This window comes from Eretmochelys imbricata, chromosome 1 (genome assembly GCF_965152235.1).
Source record: "Eretmochelys imbricata isolate rEreImb1 chromosome 1, rEreImb1.hap1, whole genome shotgun sequence".
NCBI lineage: Eukaryota > Metazoa > Chordata > Testudines > Cheloniidae > Eretmochelys > Eretmochelys imbricata.
This window is the reverse complement of record NC_135572.1, coordinates 334,703,940-334,729,235: the sequence shown is the minus strand read 5'-3', so window position 1 is coordinate 334,729,235 and position 25,296 is coordinate 334,703,940. Positions and strand designations below refer to the sequence as shown.

Below are 25,296 nucleotides of genomic sequence, written 5' to 3'. Positions count from 1 at the left end.
AATTTAAAATTAACAAAAATCTAGGTGGATTTTTAAGGGAAAAAAAGCCACTACAAAAAGAAGCCTGTATCCTGCAGTTTATTGTACTGACAGGTAGAGAATTAGGAATAAACTCCAGTAACAGCACAAGAACACAGGTCTAGCCTGTCTCCAAGAAGAAACAACACACGGTACAGACTGCTGGACATACGAAGTTCTAGGGAAACTAGCTGAGTAGTATGTGTGGCAGCTCTACTCCTATTTTCACAGGACTCTTCTTTCTTCTTAGCCAGCCTTATTTGTGCACTATTGGGCACTTTTACTTCTAAGTTATGGTAATTTTTGCAGAATAATTAAATGACTGTACCACAAGTGTTTGCATTGCTTAAGATTTATTTTCAGTTTGCTGCTCCTTTTAATAGGATTAAAGAGAACATACATTAAAGATATCCTGGATTATTTTTCTCTGGTGCATTCAAAATTGCAGCATATGGTTATCAAAACTAACAGAAAAATTACATTTTCAACAAGATCCTGTGTATGCCAGTGTTGTATCTTGACTATTTTGTTGTTCCCACTGATTCCCTACTCCCACTCACCAAGAGATACATACCTAGCTTGATGTCCAGGAAAATAACTTATTAGGTGCCATCCATATAATGTCTCGGTGTCAATAAAAATGCACCAGTTAACATACTAAGTAATGTTCAAATACAGTGTGCATGTGTGTTTAAGTGAGAATATAAAACTTAATATATCAGAAAGTTAAAACAGTAAACACATTAAGTGGCCTCATACTCTAATATTACAGCGAAAAGCCACTCTCTGAACAGCTCATTTAACAGTCTTGTGAACAGGATAGTAGGTTGTGGGTTTTGTTTTTTGTTGTTTTTTAAAGTAAACATACATATAATCATAAATTACGTGTGTAACATTGATGAGAACTGAAAAGAACATAATGACAAATCCTTTATGCTAATTTTTATTCTCTATGTATTCTTAAGAAAAAGACTGCTTCTAACTTAACTTCACACTCTAGCATGAATCTTCAATTTTATCAGTGAAACACAGTAAACAATAGTTTATCAAGACAGCTATAGATACACAGATACAGGGGAAAAAAGCTGGGTCTGTGATCTTGATCCTTTTATCTACTATTGTCTATACTTGTTTAACCATGCAGTGATCTCAAAACTCAAATGAGCTAAAGATCAAGGGACTTGTATACAACAAAGATCCATAATCTCTTATTTCTTTATTAATTCAAGTTATGCAATCATAACCACTGAAATTGTGTAAAGACAATCATGCTCCTTGGCAGTAACTAAGACGTAGCTCATTACTGAACAAGTACCCACTGATTTGATGTTTCATAGGTTAGATTTAAGGCAAAATGTAGAGATTCAAAAATTAAATGATTAAGTGCATTTTGAAATAAACCCCTCATTTTATACTTTGTCTGAATCGGGCAGATCACGGACTTGAACCTGTGTCTCCCACATCCTAGGTGAGTGCCTACACCTTCCCTCTCTAAATTTGAAAGGTCTTGGCTTTGTCCTGATACAGAACTGCAAACATTTTTGTGAAATCTTCAATTTTTGTGGGATAGGAAAAAAGTTTCCCACCCAGCTCTACTTTAGTCAGCCAAGATCTCAGCTCTGCCTAGCTTAGCTATTAGCCAATTCAGTTTTATGCAGAATAAAGATGGCCTCCCTGCCTTTACTCAGAGCTTTTACAGTGAAGCTGGTCTGGTAGCAAAGAGGGGAAGGAAGAAGGCAATATGGGGGGTGAGGGGGGAACCACTCTCTTCCCCTTCCCACAACCCCAGTCAGAATTTAGGGTTGGGGAGGGAGAAAAAAAAAGGGGGAGGGGGGAAGTTAGCTGAAAGATGTGCATGGAATTACCAAACGTAAGCTATGGCTGACTACTGACCTCTTGCTACTTTTACCAATTCAGAATTTAAGCTTTATTGCCAAGCATTAAGGATACAGCATACATCTATAAAAATCTGAAAGGTGAATAGAAGTGTCCAAATTCCATACCCCCATGCTCCTTTGCTTTGGTTACTTCAGTGTTCCCAAGATAGACAGACAATTGAATGAAGCAAAAATTTCCTAAAAACCCAAGTCTGCCAGGCAGATCATGATCTGATCTCACTCCTTGAACAATTAACTCCGATTTGATAGCAATACAGACAGAATTAAAGCTTTCCATATTTTAACATGTATTCATTATTCCATTAACTAACTTAGAACACTATACCGTAAGCCATCGTTTACTTTAGCTTTTGTGAAATTCAGTGGTTTTCCCATAGTCTGTTCAAAATAAATATGCATGCACATATATGTAAACTTATCTGAATATGAACGAATTCAATCAAATAATTAGTTTTGCTGAAGTCAAGAATTTTAACTTTTATTACACAAGTCACTGTCAGATAAAATAAAACATTTCTTTACCTGTTTGCTTTTGACTTTCTCAGTTTGGACAATGGTAATAGAATCAGTTTCATTTTTAAATTATAGTAAATTTCACTTTCAGATCCTCTATGCACCGCTGCAATGTTTGGGTTATCTGTTTCTATTAGAATTTTTAATAGGAGTATAGAAACATTTACAGAACTGAGGACCAATAGAAAAGCTTTTGGATCAAATTCAGAAACCATGTTTCTACAAAACTATGCACCAGATGTAATCTGTAGTAGGTGTGTTTAATTGCCTGCTGTGTACTGCTTTTCTGAAGTGAAAATTTACATTTTCATATCTATACAATATAGCAAAACGTAAGAAGTTTTGCTTTTAATTTCCAGTGGAAACAAAGGCAGTTTTCTTCCCTGTAAAACTGCCTTTATGAAGTTGTGCTGCTTTCTCTCATCCACTGTTTTAATCAATGTTCATTTAAAAACAAACATAGCCTCTAACAATTGTAGTTTAACTGTATCAGGCAAACTATCTGCCTGATATGCTTCCAAACTATGCACTATATCTAGAAGTAAGAGGATATGACTGGAAGTCAGGACTCGTGGGGTCGTCTGCCTGCTCTCCTAATAACTCACATTGCCTGAGCAAGTCATTTGGGCCCAATTTTTCAAAATGCCTACTAATTTGGGATGCCTTCATACATAGCTGCTTGACTTGAATGTTATACTCAGACACATCAAGAACTCATGACTCCAACTGATCTCACCTGAATAATCAGTTACATATTCAAAACTTGAGGTACGCATAATTAGTGGACTCTTAAAAACTTTTGGCTTTTACTTACTATACTAGCTACAGTACTTAACATGGATGTTATGAGATTTAAAGTTTTAAGGCTCTGGTGCATCAGTTTATTGCAAGTGCAAGCACGAAGTCTGCAAATTCCCTCAGTGACCCTCAGCTAAGGGAAGCCCTCAAGATAGTTAAGTCCAAAGCAGACGGCAAAGAGTTACAAAGGGCTCTCCCAAAACTGGGCAACAACATGGCAGACGAAATTCAAATTTGATAAATGCAAACTGGAAAACACTCAACTCCTAGATATAAAATGATGGGGTCTACATTAGGTCTTTCCACTCAAGAAAGATCTTGGTTGGAGTCATTGTGGATAGTTCTCTGAAAACATCCACTCAATCTGCTGCAGCAGTCAAAAAAGCTAACAATGTTGGGCATCATTAGGAAAGGGATAGATAAGACAGAAAATATCTCATTGCTCTACATAAATTCATGCTACACCCACATCTTGAATACTGAGTGCAGATGTGGTTGCTCCATTTCAAAAAAAGATATATTGGAAATGAAAAAGGTTCAGAAAAGGGAAACAAACGATTAGTGGTATGGAACAGCTTCCATATTTAGAGAGATTAATAAGACTGGGACTTTTCAGCTTGGAAAAGAGACAACTAAGGGCGGAAATGATTGAGGTCTATAAAATCATGACTGGTGTGGAGAAAGTAAATAAGGATGTGTTATTAATTCCTTCTCCTAACACAAGAACTAGGGGTCACCAAATGAAATTAATATACAGCAGGTTTCAAACAACAAAAGGAAGTATTTCTTCACACAACACACAGTCAACCTGTGGAACTCCTTGCCAGAGAATGTTGTGAAGGCCAAGACTATAACGGTTAAAAAAGGAACTAGATTAAATTAATGGAGAACAGGTCCATCAATGGCTATTAGCCAGGATCAGCAGGAATGGTGTCCCTCACCTCTGTTTGCCAGAAGCTGGGAAAGGGCAACGGAGGAGGATGGATCACTAGGTGATTACCTGTTCTATTCGTTCCCTCTGGGGCACCTGGCATTGGCCACTGTCAGAAGACAAGACACTGGGCTGGATGGACCTTTGGTCTGACCCACTATAGCCGTTCCTATGTTCTAATGCACACAAGGCAACATTTGGAGTGTAGCAGAAGCAGATTAACAAGCTTTTAGTCAGTGTTTTATGGAGATCAGAAGGAAACTGCTGCTAAGCCCTTTTCCCTCCACTAACAGCTGCTCCCTCCTATACAACTTCTCCTCATACCTCAACAGCTAAGACAAGGGAGAAACTACCTTACCTCTCAGGCCTAGGAGTGGAGAGTGAAAGCAGCTATTCTGTTAAATAGTCATGGAGTATCACAAAGTAACCACCGTGCAACATCCTTGCCTTGCAGTGTGGTGTTCACATCAATAGAAAATAAATCTGTATCATGGTAATGAAAATATTTCAGAATATCAGGATGTCCCATTGATTATTTGGTGTGTCTGACTCTATTCAACTCTTCAAAGCTGAATTCCACTCTTCCATAGGTTAAACCCCCCTCACCCCCCCCCCTTTTTTTTTTTTTTTTTTTTTTTTAAAGAGTTTACACTAACAAAGCTGATGTTTGCTGTATGCAGCAAATGAACATGACGCACTCTGGAAAAATACTGAATCTCATTGAAGAGAGCAATGCAGACTGTTTATCTCCGGGAAATATCCAGGTAATCGTCCCTTTTTATTTTTAGCCATCTACCTCTCAAAAGCCTTACTTAAAATGTCAAATATGTGGCAAGTAGTATTTCTTTCTGTCAGACTGACTCTCCCTTTTTCTTTTAAGATCAGTTTCTTTGCAGGTCTGGTGAGGCCCTCCTTAGAGACAAGACTGATACAAGCCCCCAGGGATATAAGGACACCCATACCTCACCAACTGATTTAAATAAGCCCAGTACCTTTTGATGCAATATGCTTATGACATGCTCTTTATCCAAATTGAACAATAAATCTAGCCTTTGAGATTTTGGACAAGAAAAATAAATCTAGAGGATCCCTCACCAGATGTCGAAGCTCTTTCAAGTCCCTGCAGACTGTGTAGAAGACACCAAGCAGAATATTAATGTACGCAGCATAGAAATCAGCAGAATATTCTGGAGGATGATAATGGGACAGAATCTTTTGTAGATGTCCTGTTCAGATATAAACAAGTTTGAATTTTTTCCCAAAAAGCTGGCGATTGTCTTATTGTACTAATCATATTTTAAAAATTAAGTGCAACACAAGCCAAACAATGACAGTCAGCTGTACAGTAGAACCCAAATCAACAGCAAAAAGAAAACCCTACCAATAGGGGTAACAAAACCAAAAATGGCCCAGTTCCCTCAACATAAAAAAAAAACCACACACACCCCCAAAAAACACACCACACCCCCTAAACTTAAACACCATCACAACGCTAAACCACACTAACTTTACTGACAACTAATTACAAGAAAAGCCTTAAACCATATGCTGCCAAAATGGCAAAGGATATAGAAACAGTCTCAACATCTGCAGCTAACCACAGCTGCGGGGGAGAAACTCAGATCTCCCAAGATGCTCCTGTACTTCCATCAGCTGGCTGAGCTCTTCCTGTGACAGCCATGTGCATCTCACTAATGGGGATCCCCAGAAACAATTCTCAAACAAGAACAAAAAAGTAAAATGGGATTTCTAGTCAAAATGGATGAGGTAGATTGGGCTTTGCAGACTAAAGTGGCATAATAATTGGGGGTGGTATGTTCTCAGACTGCATGCAAAAGCAAAATGTGTTATGGGTGTTCCCTGGGAGGAAAACTGAGGACATGAGAAGGCTGGAGTCTCTGACCCTGGTGGGCAGTTCACTAGTTAGCATGCAGTGTGTGGTTTGAGATAGGGGATCCATATTGGAAATCTACATGAATTAAGAAGGAGGGTATCTCTGATGCCTAAGTAGAGGGTGATTGGGAATATAGAGCTTGTAATTTTACCAAAGCCACCTCTAGTTATTAAAAAACAAAACACTGCCTTCTGGATTCTAGTAACCAGCATACACAACTGTCACATTTTCTAACTGATTTAAAGCTGAAGCTTCAGCCTACTCTCATTGCTTAACAAAAAAACTAAGGGCTTGTCTATATTACCCGCAGGATCGACAGGCAGTGATTGATCCCGGGGGTGGGGTGGGGGGGGGGGTGGTGTGAGGGGGTGTCGATTTATCACGTCTAGTCTAGATGCAATAAATTGACCGCCGAGCGCTCTCCCGTCGACTCTGGAACGAGAGGTGCAGGCAGAATTGACTGGGGAGCGTCAGCTGTCGACTCACTGCAGTGAAGACACCACAGTGAATAGATTTAAGTACAAGGACTTCAGCTATGTTATTTACATAGCTGAATTTGCGTAACTTAGATTGATTCTCCCCCCCACATGTAAACCAGGCCTGGGTGTTTGAAATGCTTAGATGGAAAGTCCTTGATCCAAAGTACTAATATTAGTTATTCATTCAACAAAAAAAGTAGAAAAAAAATTAAATTACCTATGCTGTAGTCAGGAAAATACAAGGTGAATGGCTCCAAGCATCCAGTGTTTGGACGAAACAGTTCCCACACAATTTCACTAAGGAAAATAACAGTGACATTTCTGTCTGACTGTAAGAAGAAAGAGGGAAAAGGTCACCTTGCATGTTAAAATATTAATCAGAAGAACAAGTGTTAGGATTTTTCATTTGAAGAATTTCATCAAATTTAGTGTTTAACACAAATTATTAGCATATTAATAAGTCTTTTGGTGGCCTAATCAAGGAGCTCATACATTTGCAATTTTCATAATTATCTGGGATTCCTGTATATCTCTTGCCGTTTAATTGACATTTAAGCTACTAGGGACCTGGGGTACCAGGCAATATGAAGTTGCTTCCCTTCCCAAAATTAAGCCAACATTTCACTTCAATAATTAAACCCAGAATTTCATTAGGAGATTGTACAGAACAAGTTGAGGAGGTAAAGGAGGACCAAAATTTTGTGAAGGGAACACACTCAGGCTTAATTTATAAAGGTCATCTGACTCATGACACTACAAAGTTAGCTCTGTACTTAACTGATTGCTTTGCCATCTTAAATGTGGTTATGACTGGTAATTAACTAAACCTTCACCTCAGCAAAGTCTGTGGCATTATGCAAGTTCCAACTTAATATTAAGTTGGTCATTAGAGAAAATTTCTATATGAAAAATTATTTTACACAGTTCCCACAATTTAAGAATGAGAGAGAAATATTTCTGATGTCCTATTAATTTTTTTTTAAAATATCTGAGAGCTTACTTTAAAAAAAGAAAAACAGGCTAGCATATTCACATGTCATATACAATTTTAATAGAATGTGCAATTCCGTTATTCCACATGTCATTGTGGGGGTCATCTTCATCTACCATTACTGTTAGGACAGATTTTGCTCAGTGAACGAAGACTACATGGTTAAGGTAAACCAATCAATCCTCAAAATATTCTGATCTTATACCATACAAATATAATGCTACATTCTTTAATCTCCGCAGGTAGATTGCAACTGTACTAAAAACTCAGCAGTAGAGAGAGATGCCTTCCAGTATGATTCTTCCGTGAAGAGATTTCAGAGTTCTAGAAGCAGCCCATAAGTTGAAAAGTAAAAAATTCTGTTTCCTCAGGTTACTTCCACAATACAAAAATCACCAGAAATTAAGAACCACTGAAGTAAACAGAAAAGCAGTGTGGCACATGGATTCCAGAAAGTGCAACTGAATAAGGGACTAGCACAGATTATCAGAAAAAGCATAGCGCATGCAGTTCTTCCTTACATACACTTCTGTTTCTTGGTAGCTTCAAATATAATAAACAGATTTACAATAGGCTGATGTGCAATGATTCAGGATACAGTTTCCATCTTGCACAAAGATATTCTTTAAGGGAAAGGTGGAACAATCTATTTATTTTCCAGTGCTTATGAATTACCTAAATATTGTCCCCACCACAGGCAAGGGGATTGATATGCTTCTCTAATCTACCTCTACAGCTGCAAATTAATCAGCAATTTAAAAAATATTTATTAAAATGTAAACGACCACGTTTTTCATTTATTTTACACTAGGTCTTTAAACAAGTTATTTGCTAAGAAAACGTGAGGCAGAAAGTGAGTGACACTGACACGCACCTACAGAAGTGTCTTGCCAGCAAGATCAACATACAGCTACAAAGTGTCCCATCCACTAACTCAAGCACATCAAGTCTCTACAGCTTTCCACAGCCATTGGAATAGTCAATTTCACAAAACAACACAGCCCAACGGACAACAGAAAGGCTCCCACTAACTTTAATGGGCTTTAACTCAAGTCCAGTCCTTTCCTAAATCATTAGCAAGAGCAGCAGAAAAATATATTCTGTTCCTATCCCAAACAAAATCCCAAAAGAGTAATGCCTTTGCCTTATTGCAACAGGGTAATCTCTTAAGAGATTGTTACACACACACCAAAAGTCAGAGAGCCTCTGCGGGTGATAAAAACAGGACTAGCCACAATTGCATGACCAATGTTCCAAGAGTCCTTGCACCTGTCTCCAGGAGGGCCATCACAAAGGGTTCTCAGACACTGCTGGAGAAATTGAAAAAAAACAAACACTCTGGGAATATGGTTCATCTGTCCAACCCCGCACTCGCTACACTTGGGTTTAGCTCCCACTAAAGCAGCTGTTTCAGGATGGTTTGCACCCCCACACAGCCAGTTGCCAAGCTTTAAGAGCATGCTACCGTTTAACCAAGACAGTAGGAGCTGAGCTATGCTAAAGCTCTTTTCAGTTAGAAGTTGCTCCTTATATACCTTACAGTCCTTCCAAGATTTTTATACTCTTTGGCAACTATTAAAAAACCTTGAAGAGTGGCAGAATTTTGTAATCTCAAAAAGCAATACATATTTTAGAAGATGCAGTGTACAGTGGAAGCAGCTTCAAAAGAATGCATAAAAGAGCAGACCTTACAGGACAACATATTAAATGGAATAATAAACAGAGCACAAAACGACAGACCATGGTGATATTTAAATTCTGATTTGAGTTCTGCCGCTGACCAAAATTCTGCAAAAAGTTACAACTTTCAGGAAAAAAAAAAAGTTATACCCAAACTTCTCTACTCTAGGGAGTTCACTGGTAGTGAGAATGGGTAGATGATTTAATACCCTGTATCTATCTTTAACTTCTATGAAATATACATCAAAAATACTTTACCCAGTTACTTACCATTTCTTGTAGTCTAAGAAACCCTGGCAACACATTTGCCTCCATTTCCCTCAGCTGCTCTGCTTTATCCAGCACCTTTTAACAAACAAATTTTATTATATACTCAATTTTATTCTGACCTTTTATGTGGATTTTAAAAAACTTTCTAGTCCAGCAGATAGAGCCACATTTCACCCATAACTTTGGATGGCAAAGGTAACTACTTAAGTGGTAAGACACGAACAGAGCATGTCTGGGGGATTGCTGTTTCAAGGGTGATGGGAGCAGCCTTAGCAGTTTAGCTATCCAAGAAAAGTGATAACCCCCTAGAAACCAACTTTGTCATGTCTTACTGCAGTTATGAAGTGGAAATGCATCAGTGACTTATTTGAGTATTATTCATAAAGCCATGACATCGGAAGCAGCCAATTAAAAGTTTCATTTTTATCCAGCATTATGTTTTTTCAGAAGATTAAAATACCCCACACATTAGGATATTGCATGAATATGTTATTACAAAAGAATACTTTTTTCCATCAAGATTACCCTTTACTAAATGTGTTTGAGGAACTGCTTAATTTTTTTCAATGTAGCTATCCTTCTGAGGTTCATAAAGAGAGACTCCTGGGGAAATTATGCACATCTGTGGATGCACAGAATTCCTCTGTCTCACATAATTTTGTATTTTCCCACATAATATTTATTTTGCCTAAGACATGTTGCAGTTCTGCCTTTTCCCCACCAGAGGCCACTGGGGCACCAGAACAGCCAGCTGCCTTCATGCTGGCTGTTCTAGCGCCACAGCGGCCTCCTGTGGGCAAGAGGCAGAACCGCAGCACTTAGGCAAAATGGATTTTGTGTGGGAAAATACAAAAATTCTAAGCCCAGTGCTCTAGAATTCCAGCAGGAGTAGAAGTTCATCAGAGCACCTGCCGGCGGAGCGAGGTTAGGACAGAGTGGGTCACACAGGGCTGCTGGGGGTGGTATGTGTCACAGATTAGGGTTGAGAATGGCTAGTGGGGGGTACAGACTGGACCATGGGCTCAGGAGCTAGTAGGGTGACAGCGCTGAGCGTAGGAATGGGGAAGGGGGGCTGAAGAGACCCATGGGGATGAGGAATTCAGAGACCGGGCAGATGTGCCTGACAATGCAAGAGGCTTGGGGTCAGCCAGAGTCTGCATGGGGGAGGCATCCCAACACCCTAACAATCCGCCTTTGCCCCAAAGAAAAACCTCCCACCCACACCCAACACCCTCCAGGTTCACTCCAGGCTCTTTCCCTCTCCCTCAGCTCCTCTGTTACCCCTGACTCCCCCAAGCCTTTGCGCTGTTTCTGACAGAGGCAGAAAATACAGTTCTGTATTGTAATTTAAATGAATTACATAAAGTTCTTACTTGGCATATTAATACAGAAATCTATTTGTCAAAAAAAATTACAAGAATCTTTTTTTCCTGCTCTGTATTGTTACAGACATACTTGCTGACAGATATTTTGACATAAATTACCAAAATAACTGAAACTAGCATGATTATATTGTGTTATTTTAGCAAATAAAAATGCAGAATTTCCAAAATTGTGCACAGAATTATAGATTTTTTGGTGCAGAATTCCCCCAGGAGTAAAGAGTCTGATTTTCTTCTAATAATAATGTATTTTGGCCTCAAAAATTAGGTCCAGAGATTTACAAGATTCTTTGTATTATTACGTGGCAGCCTAATACTGCTCCAAGAAATAACTAAAAAAAACAACACTATGTGGTAACTATTAGTAAATATTAACTTTTTAAATGGGCACAACTGCATATAAACAATTACTATATTGAAGAGAGAAATGGAGGCCTTACCCAGAGTGAAAATATTGCGGATTATAATTCATTAAAGAATTCTTAAGATGAACACAATTAATACCTTCACTGAAGAATAAAAGAGGGAAAACAAAGGTTTATTTTATGTTCCACTTACTACACTGAATTTAACTACTGATATTAAAGTTGATTATTTCTTTTGGATTATTGTTGCTGTAATGACACTACAGATCTGTAGAGGATTATATTATTCTGTTCTCATTAATGAGTTTCCTTCTTTTCAAAAAGTTTTATTTATGATTTTTTTTTCCAAACCATTGAAAGGCATGAATCTTCATTGCTCATGGAAGAAGAGCACTAGGTAGAAAATTAAGGAATGTCGAATTTAAAAAATGGTATTTCATGATCACACAAAACTGGGACGGACATTATACAGCAGTACCCCAGTCACAAAGGCTCATGTTATTGGAATCTGTTTTATTCAGGTAGTAAAGATTACCTCATCCCAAGATTTCAGACTGAAGTCTGATTGGACCAGAACTCAAGATATCTGTTCTGGGAAACCTGAACTGCTCAAGTTTACTCAGAATTTCTTATAGAGGGAACACATGCATTTTTACTCACCAGATATTCACTAGTGTTCCTTTAACAAAATTCCCTTGTAACTGTTTAGCATCAAGTTCTAAAAACTTGAATTAAGCATGTGTTAAGCAACTGTTTTCCATAGGCTGCTAGCATAGAGAGACCATGGCGTATCATGTTGACTAACACTGTCTCACTGTTTATTTGTACTCCCCCATCCATCTAGATCCATGTGTCTCTTGTCCTGTACTTAGATTGTAAGCTCCTTTGAGCATGAACCAGCTTTTTGTTCCACGTTTGTACAGCACCTAGCACAACAGGTTCCTGGTCTATGATCAGGGCTCCCATGTGCCACTGTAATACAAATAATTAATAATAAAGTGGGAAGCAAACAAATTGGAATGCCTTTGTCCAAATCCACATCCAAATTGATAGGTTTGGCCTTTTCAGTTATGACTAAGCAATGTATAGCGTCTAACAATGCACAGCTAGGGTCCAGGTCACTGAAAAGATATATAAATGAATCTCCAAGTCACTTTCTATATCGCCCCTTTGCACCATAATACATACTCAAAGGCTAACATCCCAAACTGACTTACTAAACTATTAATGAAAATATTAAACGTTATCTATTATACTGAAGAGATTCCCTCTTCAGACTTATTTTTTTCTGGCACAGTAGTACACAATTTAAAAAAAAAAAAAAAAACAGATCAACACATCAGACTGGGCTTTTTTGTAGCAGATAATATATATAGTGATAACATGACCAGTTGTATGCTAGTAGTTGTTGGTGCACCTCTAGTGGCTCATCACCCACACACTCAAATACCAACAGCCTATAATTGCAGATGTTATGAACCCAACCAGAAAGCAATATGGAATAACTTTTGCTATATGTTTTAGCTTTTTTTTTTTTTTTAATATTGCTACAATTTCATTGTTAAATCACATTATAAAGAACACTAATTCTAAATGTAAGAATAAATACAAGTCATATCAGCATCATCTTTCAAATAGATAGAACAAATCATTTTGTCTTCATGCTCAATACCTGTTCTTGGATTAGAAATCTTTGCCTGACAGCAACCATTTATCTTAATTTTCTCTGATTTAATTAGGGCTGAAATATTTTAAATGATTTACCCCAGAAATCAAATAGAATAATATTAGTTTTGCCAGTTTATGCTGCCAGTACACAGTTCTTTCATCAATCTCAATTTAAACCATCCTTTAATAAATCCGGAGGAGACAAGTTAATTCCCACAAATTGATTTCCGCCCCAATTCCTATCTGTTTCCATTAACAGGGTTGAAACACGCTAATTTATCAAGTAATTCTCCTCATCTAGCAACATTTTACCCAATACAATTGATCATTTCACAGTATTTAATGCCCTGTCTTCCAATATCAATTTTCAAGTAACGTCTAATATTCTGAGGGATAGTAATGCTAAATAAAATAAAATTACTTACAATATATACTGTTTGATTCTGTAGATCTTGAGTAATAATTTCTTGCTTAAATAGACGTACAAAATCATTAAATGTGTCACAAGGCACATGAGAACCGTGTTTATTTTCAGATGAAAGGTTCTGCAACTGGGTCAAAATTTCCTCTAAAAGGAGCCTCGAAGTAAAACATTCGACACAGTTCACAAACACATGAGGAAGCTAAAAAAGGAGGAGAGAGAGACAATTATATTGAAAGAAATACAAAATGATAAAAAATAATCTAAATGGTTAAAAATAAGAGCTCAATATTCTAATTTCTTTGCTCCCCAGACATAGGAATAAACTGCATCACCCCCAGAGGCACACAATATTTACAGAAATATGATCAATAATGGATTATCATATGTGTAGCAATTCAAAATTTTACATACCACAAAGGGCAACTAAACAGATTTTAAGCATATTATCTTGTGACAGAGTTACTAATATGAAACATTCAGTGTAAATTATGTTTAAAAAACCCTCTTCAGAATAACTCACAAGAAGAAAAAAGCAGGATGTATTTTTGATCAAACACACTTTTTAATCTATTACACATACTGGGTCTAAAGCGTCTGACTCAGTCTGGGTCTCAGACTTCCATTTGACAGTAAAGTTTCATGTTAAATAAATCTAGAATTTAGTTTAAATAGAAAAAAATATTTGGAATGCAACTTCCACATACGCTCTTGAGACAAGGTATTGATATATAGTTCCAATGCACTGTCAGAAGCATGCACCCATGATTTATCTGTGAAAATGTGCTGATGATTGGAAGCATTACATATAGCACGATGTGTATTCAAAGATACTCCTGCCATGAGCTTTTACAGTGGCAAAGACTGCTTCACTATTTCAGGTTCTCATCTCCTCACTTCATTTCTCAAATCAATTTCTGCAACACTTTTCATTAACAGAAGCCCTAAGATCACCTTACAGCATTATTTATATCGACATTTCAAGGCGGTTATGCTACAATTTAGCTGTATCAGTTTGTTTTGGGTTGCAGGTCTGTGTGAACACAGTACACAACTCGTACTTCTTCAGTGTGTGAAGTCCTGTATAGTCAAAGCATTGAAATACATAAGATTCTCATTTCCATAAGGTTATTTACATATTTAACTCCTTTCAGAGTGGATTATAAAAATGACGACTTTTTTATTTTGTTATTTAAATTATAATAAGTTCTTTTAAAAATAAGCCTGTTTAAAATGAAATGTGAATTTAATACAAAATATGTGAAGGCCTAAACATATTATTTCTTAAAACATTTAAATAAAAAAAATATTCTGAAACCATGGGCCTTTATGAAAAACGGAGTTGAAGACTGTTTTTCTATATAAAGAAAGAATCAGTGGGAAAACATTAACTTTTGTGGCCAAGCTTCATAAATATAGCACAATAGGTCAGCCTGTTATATTATTTTTCTAGGCTGACCTGAAATAATTAGTTTAATTCACTGACTACCGTTAATCCCTCTGTTTAATAAATCATTTAGTTGTAAATGTGAAACATTTTGACTAGAGAAGTTTATGTATCCAAAACTTTTAAGATTTTGTTTAATAAAAAGTAAGTTTTACATGCTGTTTTGTGTTTAATTAAACTCCATTTACCATCCTAATGCAGCTTGACACAAATCATGAGCAAAAAGTTAATTATATAGTAAATAAGCAATAAATCAGTCACCATTTTTAACATACTAAAATGTACAATTAATAAGTATCTGAAAATATTAAGATATAACTTCTTAAATAAATGCATATAGTTACAGCGTACCCTCCTAAGTAGCAAAAAGAAGTACCAAATGTAGTGTTAAGGCTCTATTTGGCTGTAAATCAACATGTTTTAATGGTTGTATCAACCAATGAGAATGCACCTCTCTTCAGAAAAATAACTGAAGTACAAATAGAAAAGCTGATTAAAATAGATTTAAATTGAGGCTTTGCACTTGGCGATTTAAATCAATCCACCCTGACTCCATGACTGGTCAGAGGAATGAAACTGACCAGTTAGAGAGACAGCACGATCTATGTACAAACTTCACCAGAACCCATGCCCCTAATCATCTGAAAACCCAGAGCTGCTCTTATTTTGTTTACAGCAGAAGAGTTCAAGTTTTGTGACTTCTTCCACAGCTTCAGCCATTACTTTGTGGGGGTTGGGGGAGGAAAGATCTCAGCACTAAAATGAGCTTTAAAATTAAAAAGGTGTAGGGGGGGTGATTTTACTGCTACTTCTAAGTAAAATTTTAGGCCTGTCAATTTTGGCAGTATCTTTTTAATGTTCAAAAGTTAAGGCTGTCTGCCTTAATGGAACAACATAGAATAATAAAAATGGAACGAATCTCTCACTCATATATATATATATATAAGGAATGAAAGGTTACTTACCTAGCAACTGTAGCTCTTAAAATAGGTTGCTGGCACAGAACCTCACTCTTCAGGAAATATATGTTCTTCTTCACTGAACATCAAAACCTTCTGGAAAGCAGTAGTCACTAGGACACACACATTCCTTGCAGAACCAAACCTCGCATGCAAGGTTATATATAGAAGCCCCGGTACTGAGCTCATTACACTCGTCCCACTTAATTAGAACCCATATAAAAGGCTCAGTGGATGTGGGAAAGTGTGGATACATGCTGACAACCTATGCAAACAATGTTTAGTAGAAAGCATCCCTATCTCCTTTTTTGAGTACTGTAAAGAAGAGCCTCACTCATGGGAGATTAAATTGTTTTAAACAAATTGTCTTTTGAATGGTGGTTACTGCTACTTAAAGAACTGTTCTCACAAACTGCACAAAGATCTAGTTGTCAAGTCAAGTGACTGATGTCTAAGTGTATGGTTTCAATTCAGTGTAGCATAACTTGGCAACATAGATATTCTTCAGACAAGCTGTAGAGGCTACTTTGGACCTAATGGAACATGCTCTAAGTCCCTCATGTATGGAGATGCCCACAAGGATGTAATGGTTACTAAGTATACAAAACTTTTGTCCACTTCAGGCCTTCTCTTGGACTTATCCTAACTAGAGATGTAAATATAGTTTAAAAAGATAACTGTTTAAATGATTAAAATTGTATCATTTAACCGGTTAACCAATTAAAGGGAGAGGGGCTGGGTCTACTCCAGCACCACCATCGATGCAACAAAAATTCAAGTGGTTAAGTGCGCAAACAGGATGCAATTTTTAGCCAAAAAAAGTCACGTAAAGGAAGAGGCACATCAATAAAACAAGGTAAAAGACGCCAACAGGGTGGACAAAGTTAGGTTGGCCTAGCTCTAAGATTCTCAAAGCTCATATTTTATATGACATCTTATTTGCCTTATCAGATTGCTCAAATCAGCTCTTAAACACTCTTAACTCACGACTGCAGGTTTGCAAAACGAGCTTTCAATTATGGCAGTCTAATGGTCTCTCTCTATTATTTTTATTATAAATATTTGCATTGTAAAAAGGATAAATAGTAATTTTCAGTTCACCTCATAACAAATACTGTAGTGCAATCTCTTTACATTTGTAAGTTGCGCTTTCACCATAGATTTATTTTGTTATATAACTGAACTCAAAACACAAAACAATGTAAAACTTTACAGCCTACAAGTCCACTCAGCCCTACTTCTTGTTCAACCAATCACTAAGACAAACAAGTTTGTTTACATTTAAGGGAGACAATGCTGCCCACTTCTTATTTACGTCACCTGAAAGTGAGAACAGACATTCACATGGCACTGTTGTAGTCATCACTGCAAGGTATTTACTTGCCAGATATGCTAAACATTCGTATGCCCCTTCATGCTTGGCCACCATTCCAGAGGACATGCTTCCATGAATTGTATGTCTCCTGCTCTGTGTTTTACCTGCATTCTGCCATATATTTCATGTTATAGCAGTCTCGGATGATGACCCAGCATGTCGTTCGTTGTAAGAATACTTTCACTGCAGAGGTGACAAAATGCAAAGACGGTACCAATGTGAGATTTCTAAAGATAGCAACAGTACTTGACCGAAAGTTTAAGACTCTGAAGCACCTTCCAAAATCTGAGAATGATGGGGTGGGGAGCATGCTTTCAGAAGTCTTAAAAGAACAACACTCCGATGAGGAAACTTCAGAACCCGAACAACCAAAAAAGAAAAAAATCAACCTTCTGTTGGTGGCATCTGACTCAGATGATGAAAATGAGCATGCGTCAGTCTGCACTGCTTCGGATCGTTATCGAGTAGAACCCATCATCAGCATGGATACATGTCCTCTGGAATGATGGTTGAAACATGAAGGGACATATGAATCTTTAGTGCATCTGACATGTAAATATCTTGCAATGCCGGCTATAGCAGTGCCATGCGAACGCCTGTTCTCACTTTCAGGTGACATTGTTAACAAGAAGAGGTCACCATTATCTCTTACAAATGTAAACAAACTTATTTGTCTGAGCGACTGGCTGAACGGACTTGTAGGCTGTTAAGTTTTACATTGTTTTGTTTTTGAGTTCAGTTATTTTTTATACATGATTCTACATTCGCAAGTTCAACTTTCATGATAAAGAGATTGCACTACAGTACTTGTATTAAGTGAATTGAAAAATACTATTTCTTTTGTTTTTACAGTTCAAATATTTATAATAAAAAATATAAAGTGACCACTGTACACTTCGCATTTTGTTGTAATTGAAATTAATATATTTGAAAAAGTGGAAAACATCCAAAAATTTTTATATAAATGGTATTCTATTAAAATTAATCATGCAATTAAAGATTTTTTTTAATTGCTCGAGAGCCCTAATTTTAAATCATGAATTAAATCAGTGAACAGAAAAAAACTTAAATTATTGATTTTAATCTTATTTTGCATTTGTGCTTTAGTAATTTTCCTAGAGAGAGGATCATTCACTTCAGTTAGTATATTTTGGTACTTCATTTTGCTAACCAGGAGGATACACTATATCTATATATATTTATTTAAGCAGTTATATGGCTTTGCACATGAGTTATTCAGATTCTTAATTTTGTAATGGCTAGAAAATGGTGAATGTTGCATTTCTGATTACCAGATGATTAATTTGTTACTCATATACTGTACAGCACCTAGTGCAGTGGTGCCTTGAATATGATCAGAACTTCTAGGCATCATTGTAATACAAATAGCCAACAACCAGTAAAATTTGTGTATTTAGTATTTGTAGCATGCATACCAATACAGTTTTATATGCAAATAAAATAGATTTAAAGGTGAATTTCTCAGCTCAAAAAAAGTGATCTGTAAATGACTGTCTCAGATCAGTGAGTGATGTCTTTGCTGCAGTCAGTCCAGACAGCCATCTTAGTTTACCACTCCTCACTTTAAAAAAAAAAAAAAAAAAAGCCTTTTTGTTTGCTTGTTCTTTTTAATTTCTAGCCAGGCTTATTATGATCAACATTGGCCCTTTATTAATTACCATTCACCCACCTTTCTGTACTAGACCCACCAACTCCAGAACATTTCCTTTTATCAATTTTGAATTTTATGAGTTTATTCTATTTTAATTTGCATTGTGTTGTGCAGCATCCAAAATGCCTTGATGAGAAGGAAGATGTTTTATGTGGCATCAAGCAATAAGTGGGAGAGATACTGTAAGAATAACAGACAAGAAATAGGAGCAAAATAAATTGTTCTTGCAGTTCTCCACCAAACTGAAAGTAGCTAGTTTGGGAACTTTTTTCTTTTTTTTTAAAATTCCTCATTGGCTCAAAGTGTTTTATGAATTTCATAAGAATTTATTCTTACCTCTAACGTTTCTAGAAGAGTTTGCATCACATAGGTCTTGCCACTAGATGTATGTCCATAGATAAAGATGGATGGGAAGCTAAAATGCTGACGCTAGAAAAAAGTTAAAAAAATGTTAATACTTAACATTCTCTTTATTTCTGAGATTTAGAGACCTTTGCCTCATCCAGTTTTCTGCCAGAAGAAAAGCTTTGTTTTAAATTAAGAGAGTCAAATACAGTACACTCCAATTAAGATGCAACATGGTATTTTATCACATTGATTCTATGGTCCTCCAAACCTGAGAGCAGGGTTCAAAAAAGGCCCTAAAGCCACCACTGAAACTCCCAGAACATTAAGGCTGTGTCTTCATTAGGCAAAGGGTGCGTTCTTAACTCAGGTTAGCTAACCTGAGGTAAAATTCTAGTGAAGACAAGGTAGTGTGTTGGCTTTACTTCAATCTGTTAACTAATAAGAAAATGACAACTGGGATTTTAACTCAAGTTAGCTAACCTGAGTTAGATCATGTCTTCTTTAGGGAAAAAAAAGTGTTCTGGATTCTGCCACCTTTACTCATGTTGAGTAGTAGCTTACTTGTCAAGATGTCCCACTGATAATGATGGCACTAATTGCAGAGTACTATTCAACATGTGTAAAGAAGTCAGACCGGCCTTAAGATCGTATTTGCTTTTGACCCTTTAAGGGTACATCTACACTGCAAAAAACAAGATCAATCTACGGCACTAAAAATCATAGACTCAGATGTGTAGGACTGGAAGGGACCTCAGTAAGTCATCTAGTCCAGTCCCCTGCACTCAAGGCAGGACTAATTATCATCTAGACCATCCCTGACAACTGTTTGTCTAACCTGCTCTTAAAAATCTCCAGTGATGGAGAATAGCAGTTTAGATGTTCCTGGTTGGGCCGGAGCTCAGGTCCTGAGTCCTACCCCTTTCCCAGTTTGCAGAGCTCAAGCAGGAAAGACTGCACTGCTATTTTTAGCACTGTAGCACAGCTGGGCTCTGTGTCTTACTATGCATTTTGGGGGTTTTTTCGGTAGTATAGAAGTACTCTCCTTTAGAGTCAAAAGGCTGAAAATCAACTTCCACCCTCCAGATATTTTCTATAATGGAAAGCAATTAATTTACGCTTACAACTCAAAAAAAAAAGTGTAATTTCTTAAATTATGTAGTGATAAATACAAGTTACAAAAGGGCTAAGACAGAAGATATTGGAACAGGAAAGGAGAGGGAGAAGGACAGAGAGGGAGGCAAGCCTCCTCACCCATAATACCTAAAACCATGGTTGTTACCCAGTATAGTAGTATTCATGCTATATTTCTCAAGGTAAACTTAGAAATCATTTTAAGGGCTAATAAAAAATTAATATCTGAAGCTCTCCTATTGTTTCACAAAGCCTGAGCAGCCATTTTTTCAGCTGCTGATATTTAAAAATTTTACCCAAACCATGTAAATATCTTAGGAGCCTAAATCACTTACATGCTTTGAAAATTTTACCCGACTGTTAAAACCTATGTTCCTATGATTAAAGGGATAACCCAAAGCAGTTTAAATTTAATGAAAAGGAGGAAGTGGGGGGAAATTAAAAAAATAAAATAAAAATGAGAGAACTGAGATTTGAGGGAGAAGACTGGAAGCAAATCCAATTCATTCTGAAGATATCTTTATTTTTTGTCAAAATGTGCCCATTGTAGCTTTAACGCAGCTGTACATTTTTTTTTTAAATTAACTGAGGGCTTGGCTACACTTGCAGATGTAGAGAGCTTTGAGTCAAACCAGCCTTCATACAGCGCAGTAGGGAAAGCGCTGCAGTCTGTCCACGCTGACAGCTGAAAGTGCACTGGCATGGCCTCATTTGCAGCACTTGTAGCTGCACTGGGAGCAGTGCATTATGGGCAGCTATCCCAGTGGCTGCAACATGCTTTTCAAATGGGGAGGCGGTGGAGTGGAGAGCGTTGTGTGTATGGGAGGGGGGAGGAGAGTGGCTTTTTGGGGTGCTGAGAGTATGTCAGCACACTGTCTTGTAAGTACAAACCCCCTTTCCTCCCCCGCCTCTCTCTCTCTCACTCACTCAAAGCAAACATTAGTTGTTTGTTTTTTATTCAGAGCTGATAAGCAGCCCGCACTCTCGGAAACAGAGCTTTGAAAGAGCCACCTCCGCCCCCCCCGCACAGTTCACAACAAAGACAAGGGAGTCCACTTCAGTTAGTGGAATTATGGGACATTTCCAGAGGGCAATCAAAGCGCTCTAAGGTAACTCCTCATTCACACTGATGCTTCAGCGTCTCACCCAATATGCAGCAAACCTTATCCCTCTGGGGAGGTGGAGTACAGCAGCGCTCTGGCCAGGGAGTCAGAGCGCTCTACGTGCCTTGCCAGTGTGGATGGGGAGTGAGTCAGAGCGCTCTGGGAGGCTTTATTACAGTATCATGTGCAAGTGTAGCTAAGGCCTGAGAAACCCAAACTGACACAAAGTTAACAGAAAACATCTTCTGAATAATAAAACTAAATGCACTCAGGTCATGACTTCAAAACAAGTGCCCAAGTAAAGATAAGTCTTCAATATGTCCTGAAGGCAATGCTTGAAAAATTCACTCTCCAGTGGCAAGCAGAAAGCTTTCCTTGGAAAACATGGGGACAGCCTAAGCCATAAAGATTCTGCAGAATTTAAGCTTTTGTTTAAAAACAAATTAAGCTTCCAGCCTTTATAGCTACAATAAATACATCAATATCCAGTATTTAAGCTTTATATATACCTTGTAAAAAAAACTCTATTGCGGTACCAGACAAACTATCAACATCAATTTACACAGTTAACTGAACGTAAATGGATACCATGCTGCCTTCCCAGAGTCTGCAGATAAAAAGCGCCATTGCCTTTGCTACTGCAAAAGCTTTGCCAAGCACCAGTAGAGTAAAAATTAACAAATCTCTGGTAAGTTGTATAGCAGCTATTCCAGAGCCTTATAGGCAGCAATGAAGCTATCAAGAATCATGTTTCATGTTGTTTCTGTTGGGAAAGCTACCAGCACAACAGCAAAGACAGGTACCGGAGTTATCCATATGGGAGGACCACCCAAGAAAAGATGAGAGGAGTGGAGGGGCAAGGATCTTTCCTATCACCACCTCACAGCAGCTAAGAATGACTGGTAATGGAAAGCCAACTAACAGCAGCCAGGAGGGGGAAAATAGCTATAAAGCTCCCCCTTGTTTACAGTAGCTAGAGCATCTTGTGTTTCCAAGTTTATCAGACACCTACTAGCCAGAGGCTGATATGAAAGATGGATAATACAAGATCTCAAATTACAATGTAAACAGCTAGCCTAGCTCACAGTAATAATGCATTTAAGTTTGTTTTCAACCTGTCCATAAAAACAAACATTTTAGTAGAACATCTATGATCTACCCAAATACACAATATAGCAAGAGCTACCTCTCCAAATATTGACATGAGTGATGACACTTGGGATTCTCGACAGGGCACCATACTTTCCAAGTGAAGCAAGGTAGCTTCAGGATACTCTGGATGTTCGAAATTAGGCATTTTGATTCAAGTTTCTGTCATCAGTCATCTAACTGCATATGTATGTCACCTTCCAAGAGGCAAAAAGGACCAAAGCGATGATCTGGAAAATAAAATAATGTTATTTTTTCCTGTGTGGAGAAATAAAAGTAAACTAAATAAGAGGTGACAATCTCTTCTTATAATCAGACTTTGTAACCAAGGGCAATGATGATCAATTACTTATATCACAGTAGAACCCAAAGACCCCATTCAGGATTGGGGCCCAATAGTGCTGGGCCTTATACAGAAATAGAAACAAAAAAAGAGAACACCTGCCCTGAAAGGTTTACAATTTAAAGACACAAACAAAAGGACAGGGGTAGATACAACAAATGAGCAATCAATATGCTGTCACAACTTTGCTAGTTACATGAATTGCAGTTTTTTACTTTATTTTTTGAGGGTAGATAGGAAGTAAAGGAGTAGAGAAAGGAAAGGAGAGAAATAGTCTCAGCTGGTCATCTGCTTAGCCATGATTAGCAAGGTGCTATCAGTAAGCATCATAGCAGAGACCAGCCTTATAGAAGGATATGAAGGATAAAATAGTGGCTCTTCAGATATTACCAGGGAGTTTTCCTTAAGCATAAAGGGCAGCATGGCAGCAAGCATAGAGGTGTTTAAGCAAGCAGCTGACTGGTGGGTGATAAGGGATGGGAACACTTGCAGAGTAAAAGCAGGGGCTGACACCATAATAGGTTACTAAGTCAGTTAGGAGATGGTGCTAAGTTATGAAGAGACTTAAAAGGTAACAATAAGAAACATATATTTGATGTGGAAGTCAATGGGGAGCCAGTGGACACCTCAAAGAGGGATTCAATGTGATCAGAATGATAAACCAGAAAAATGATCTTTAATCTGAACAGACTGGAGGAAAGCAAAAGTTACAGCAGTCAAGTCAGGAAGAGGGCTTTGATGAGTCTTCACTTAGTAGAGAGAGGGAAAAAAGGCTAGATTTTAGAGATTTGGTTTTTTTTAAAAAGCAAGATTAAAAACACAATGACCCAGTCAAAGATGACACCTAAAAGCTACACTGCCTGAGTGACAGGGAGAATAGCGGTGTTGTCTACACTGATAAAGAAAATGGCCAGAGGGGAGAACCTGAGAAGAAAGACTTAAATATATATGTATCTTAGTTTTGGTGATGTTTAATTTAAAATGATGACTGGACATCCAGGAAGAGATGTCAGAAAAACAAGCTAAGATAGGACTAGTTGAAGCAAGATACCTCATTAGCTGAGAGGTTGACCTGTGAGTTACCAATGTCAAGATGGTACACCAAGTGCTTTACAAACTTTAAAATACCCATGGGAGGCAAATCTTGTTATGCCTAGTGTACAACAAAAGAAAAAAGAACAGCATCTCTGTTTCTGGACTGGAAAGGGGGGAACCAAACAATCCTGATTCTCAAGGTTTGCCACCCATTTCTTCAGCATGGAAAAAAAAAAAAAAACAATATGGTGTGAAAGTGCATCTTGACATCACACTATTTGTGCTGCCTGTCATGACATCGCATTAGTGCATGAGGACAATACAATCACCTTATTTTGCCACCTCCCAAAGGCACTACGTTATACCCCACTCAGGAGTCCGAATAAGCCCAGGACTCACCAGACAACAGACCCTGCATATCAAGACTTTGCTGCAAGCTTTGAGATAGGCGGCTACTTTACTAATGCCGCAGATGTACTATCCCCTTCAATTTCAGAGGAAGGAATTCAACCGTGTACCCCTGCTCCCGCCAGCACCCTATCATTGTCAGGGCAGGTGGAAACCGCGGGGGCACCATCGCAGTAGCCATCATCCCCCACACCTTTGCAGCAGGTAGCAATCCCGCCCAGGCCCACACCCCCAGCACTATGCGGGGGGCGGAGGGGAGACGGATTTAGCATAAAAACATCCCCCAGCTCTGCCCACACTTCGGCCCAACAGCCAGCGGAAGGTGGCTCAAGCGAGCAATCCCACCAGGGGCCACCCCACTCTCCGTGCCCCTGCGCGCCAGGTCTTTGCCCCACAACCCCCTCCCCGCCCACTCCGAGCCTGGCCCCGGCTGCGCCAGGACGTGGGGGCCCCTCGCCCCTCCGCCCCCAAGACACTGCGGCGCTCGGGGGGATCCTGCCCCTCCCCTTCTGGGCCCTACAGTGTCGGGGCAGCCCTGACGCGCCCCCGCCGATAGGGGATCGCGGTCACCGCCCCGCTCACGGCGCCCGGGGCCCAGGCAAGATGCAGGCGCGCTCCCAGCCCCCGACCCGTCCACTAGCAGCCAGAGCCGGACACTCACCCCGACCCGGCACGCCGCCTTCCGCGGACTCCGAACCGAGCGCCCGCCCGTGCACATGCGCACCTTGCGCCTAGGGTCCCCTGAATGCGCACGTGCCAACTGTGTGCACATGCGCGTTAGGACATTGAACTCTCCCAGTGTCGGCGCCCATATTGTGCCCACACCCGAGCTTAATGGGGGGGACTGCGCCTCCTAGGGGAGGAGGCGGAGCAGCTCGGGGGTTGGCAGATGGGGGGATGGGACGGGGAGCGCTGGGGAGGAGCCGGGAGTGGCAGATGTGGTGGGGGCAGGATAGCTCAGTGGGTTGAGCATTGGGGTGAAGGTTGTGAGTTCAATCCTTGAGGGGGCCAGTTAGGG

General features: G+C 38.7%; 1 protein-coding gene across 4 annotated transcripts in view; it reads right to left on the bottom strand.

The window, feature by feature from the left end:
* Nucleotides 1-25,018, bottom strand: part of ORC5 (origin recognition complex subunit 5) — a 120,570-nt gene extending 95,552 nt beyond the window's left edge. For all 4 annotated transcript variants that reach the window (XM_077835770.1, XM_077835788.1, XM_077835780.1 and 1 more), the window contains exons 1-7: nt 24,940-25,018; nt 22,530-22,722; nt 19,098-19,190; nt 13,313-13,510; nt 9,473-9,547; nt 6,749-6,860; nt 5,254-5,384 (exon numbers count right to left, since the gene is read on the bottom strand). In XM_077835770.1, coding sequence (XP_077691896.1) covers nt 5,254-5,384; nt 6,749-6,860; nt 9,473-9,547; nt 13,313-13,510; nt 19,098-19,190; nt 22,530-22,640 — 720 coding nt within the window. In that variant the 5' untranslated portion in view covers nt 22,641-22,722; nt 24,940-25,018. The remainder of the gene's footprint in view (nt 1-5,253; nt 5,385-6,748; nt 6,861-9,472; nt 9,548-13,312; nt 13,511-19,097; nt 19,191-22,529; nt 22,723-24,939) is intronic.
* Between the last annotated feature and the right edge of the window lie 278 nt (nt 25,019-25,296).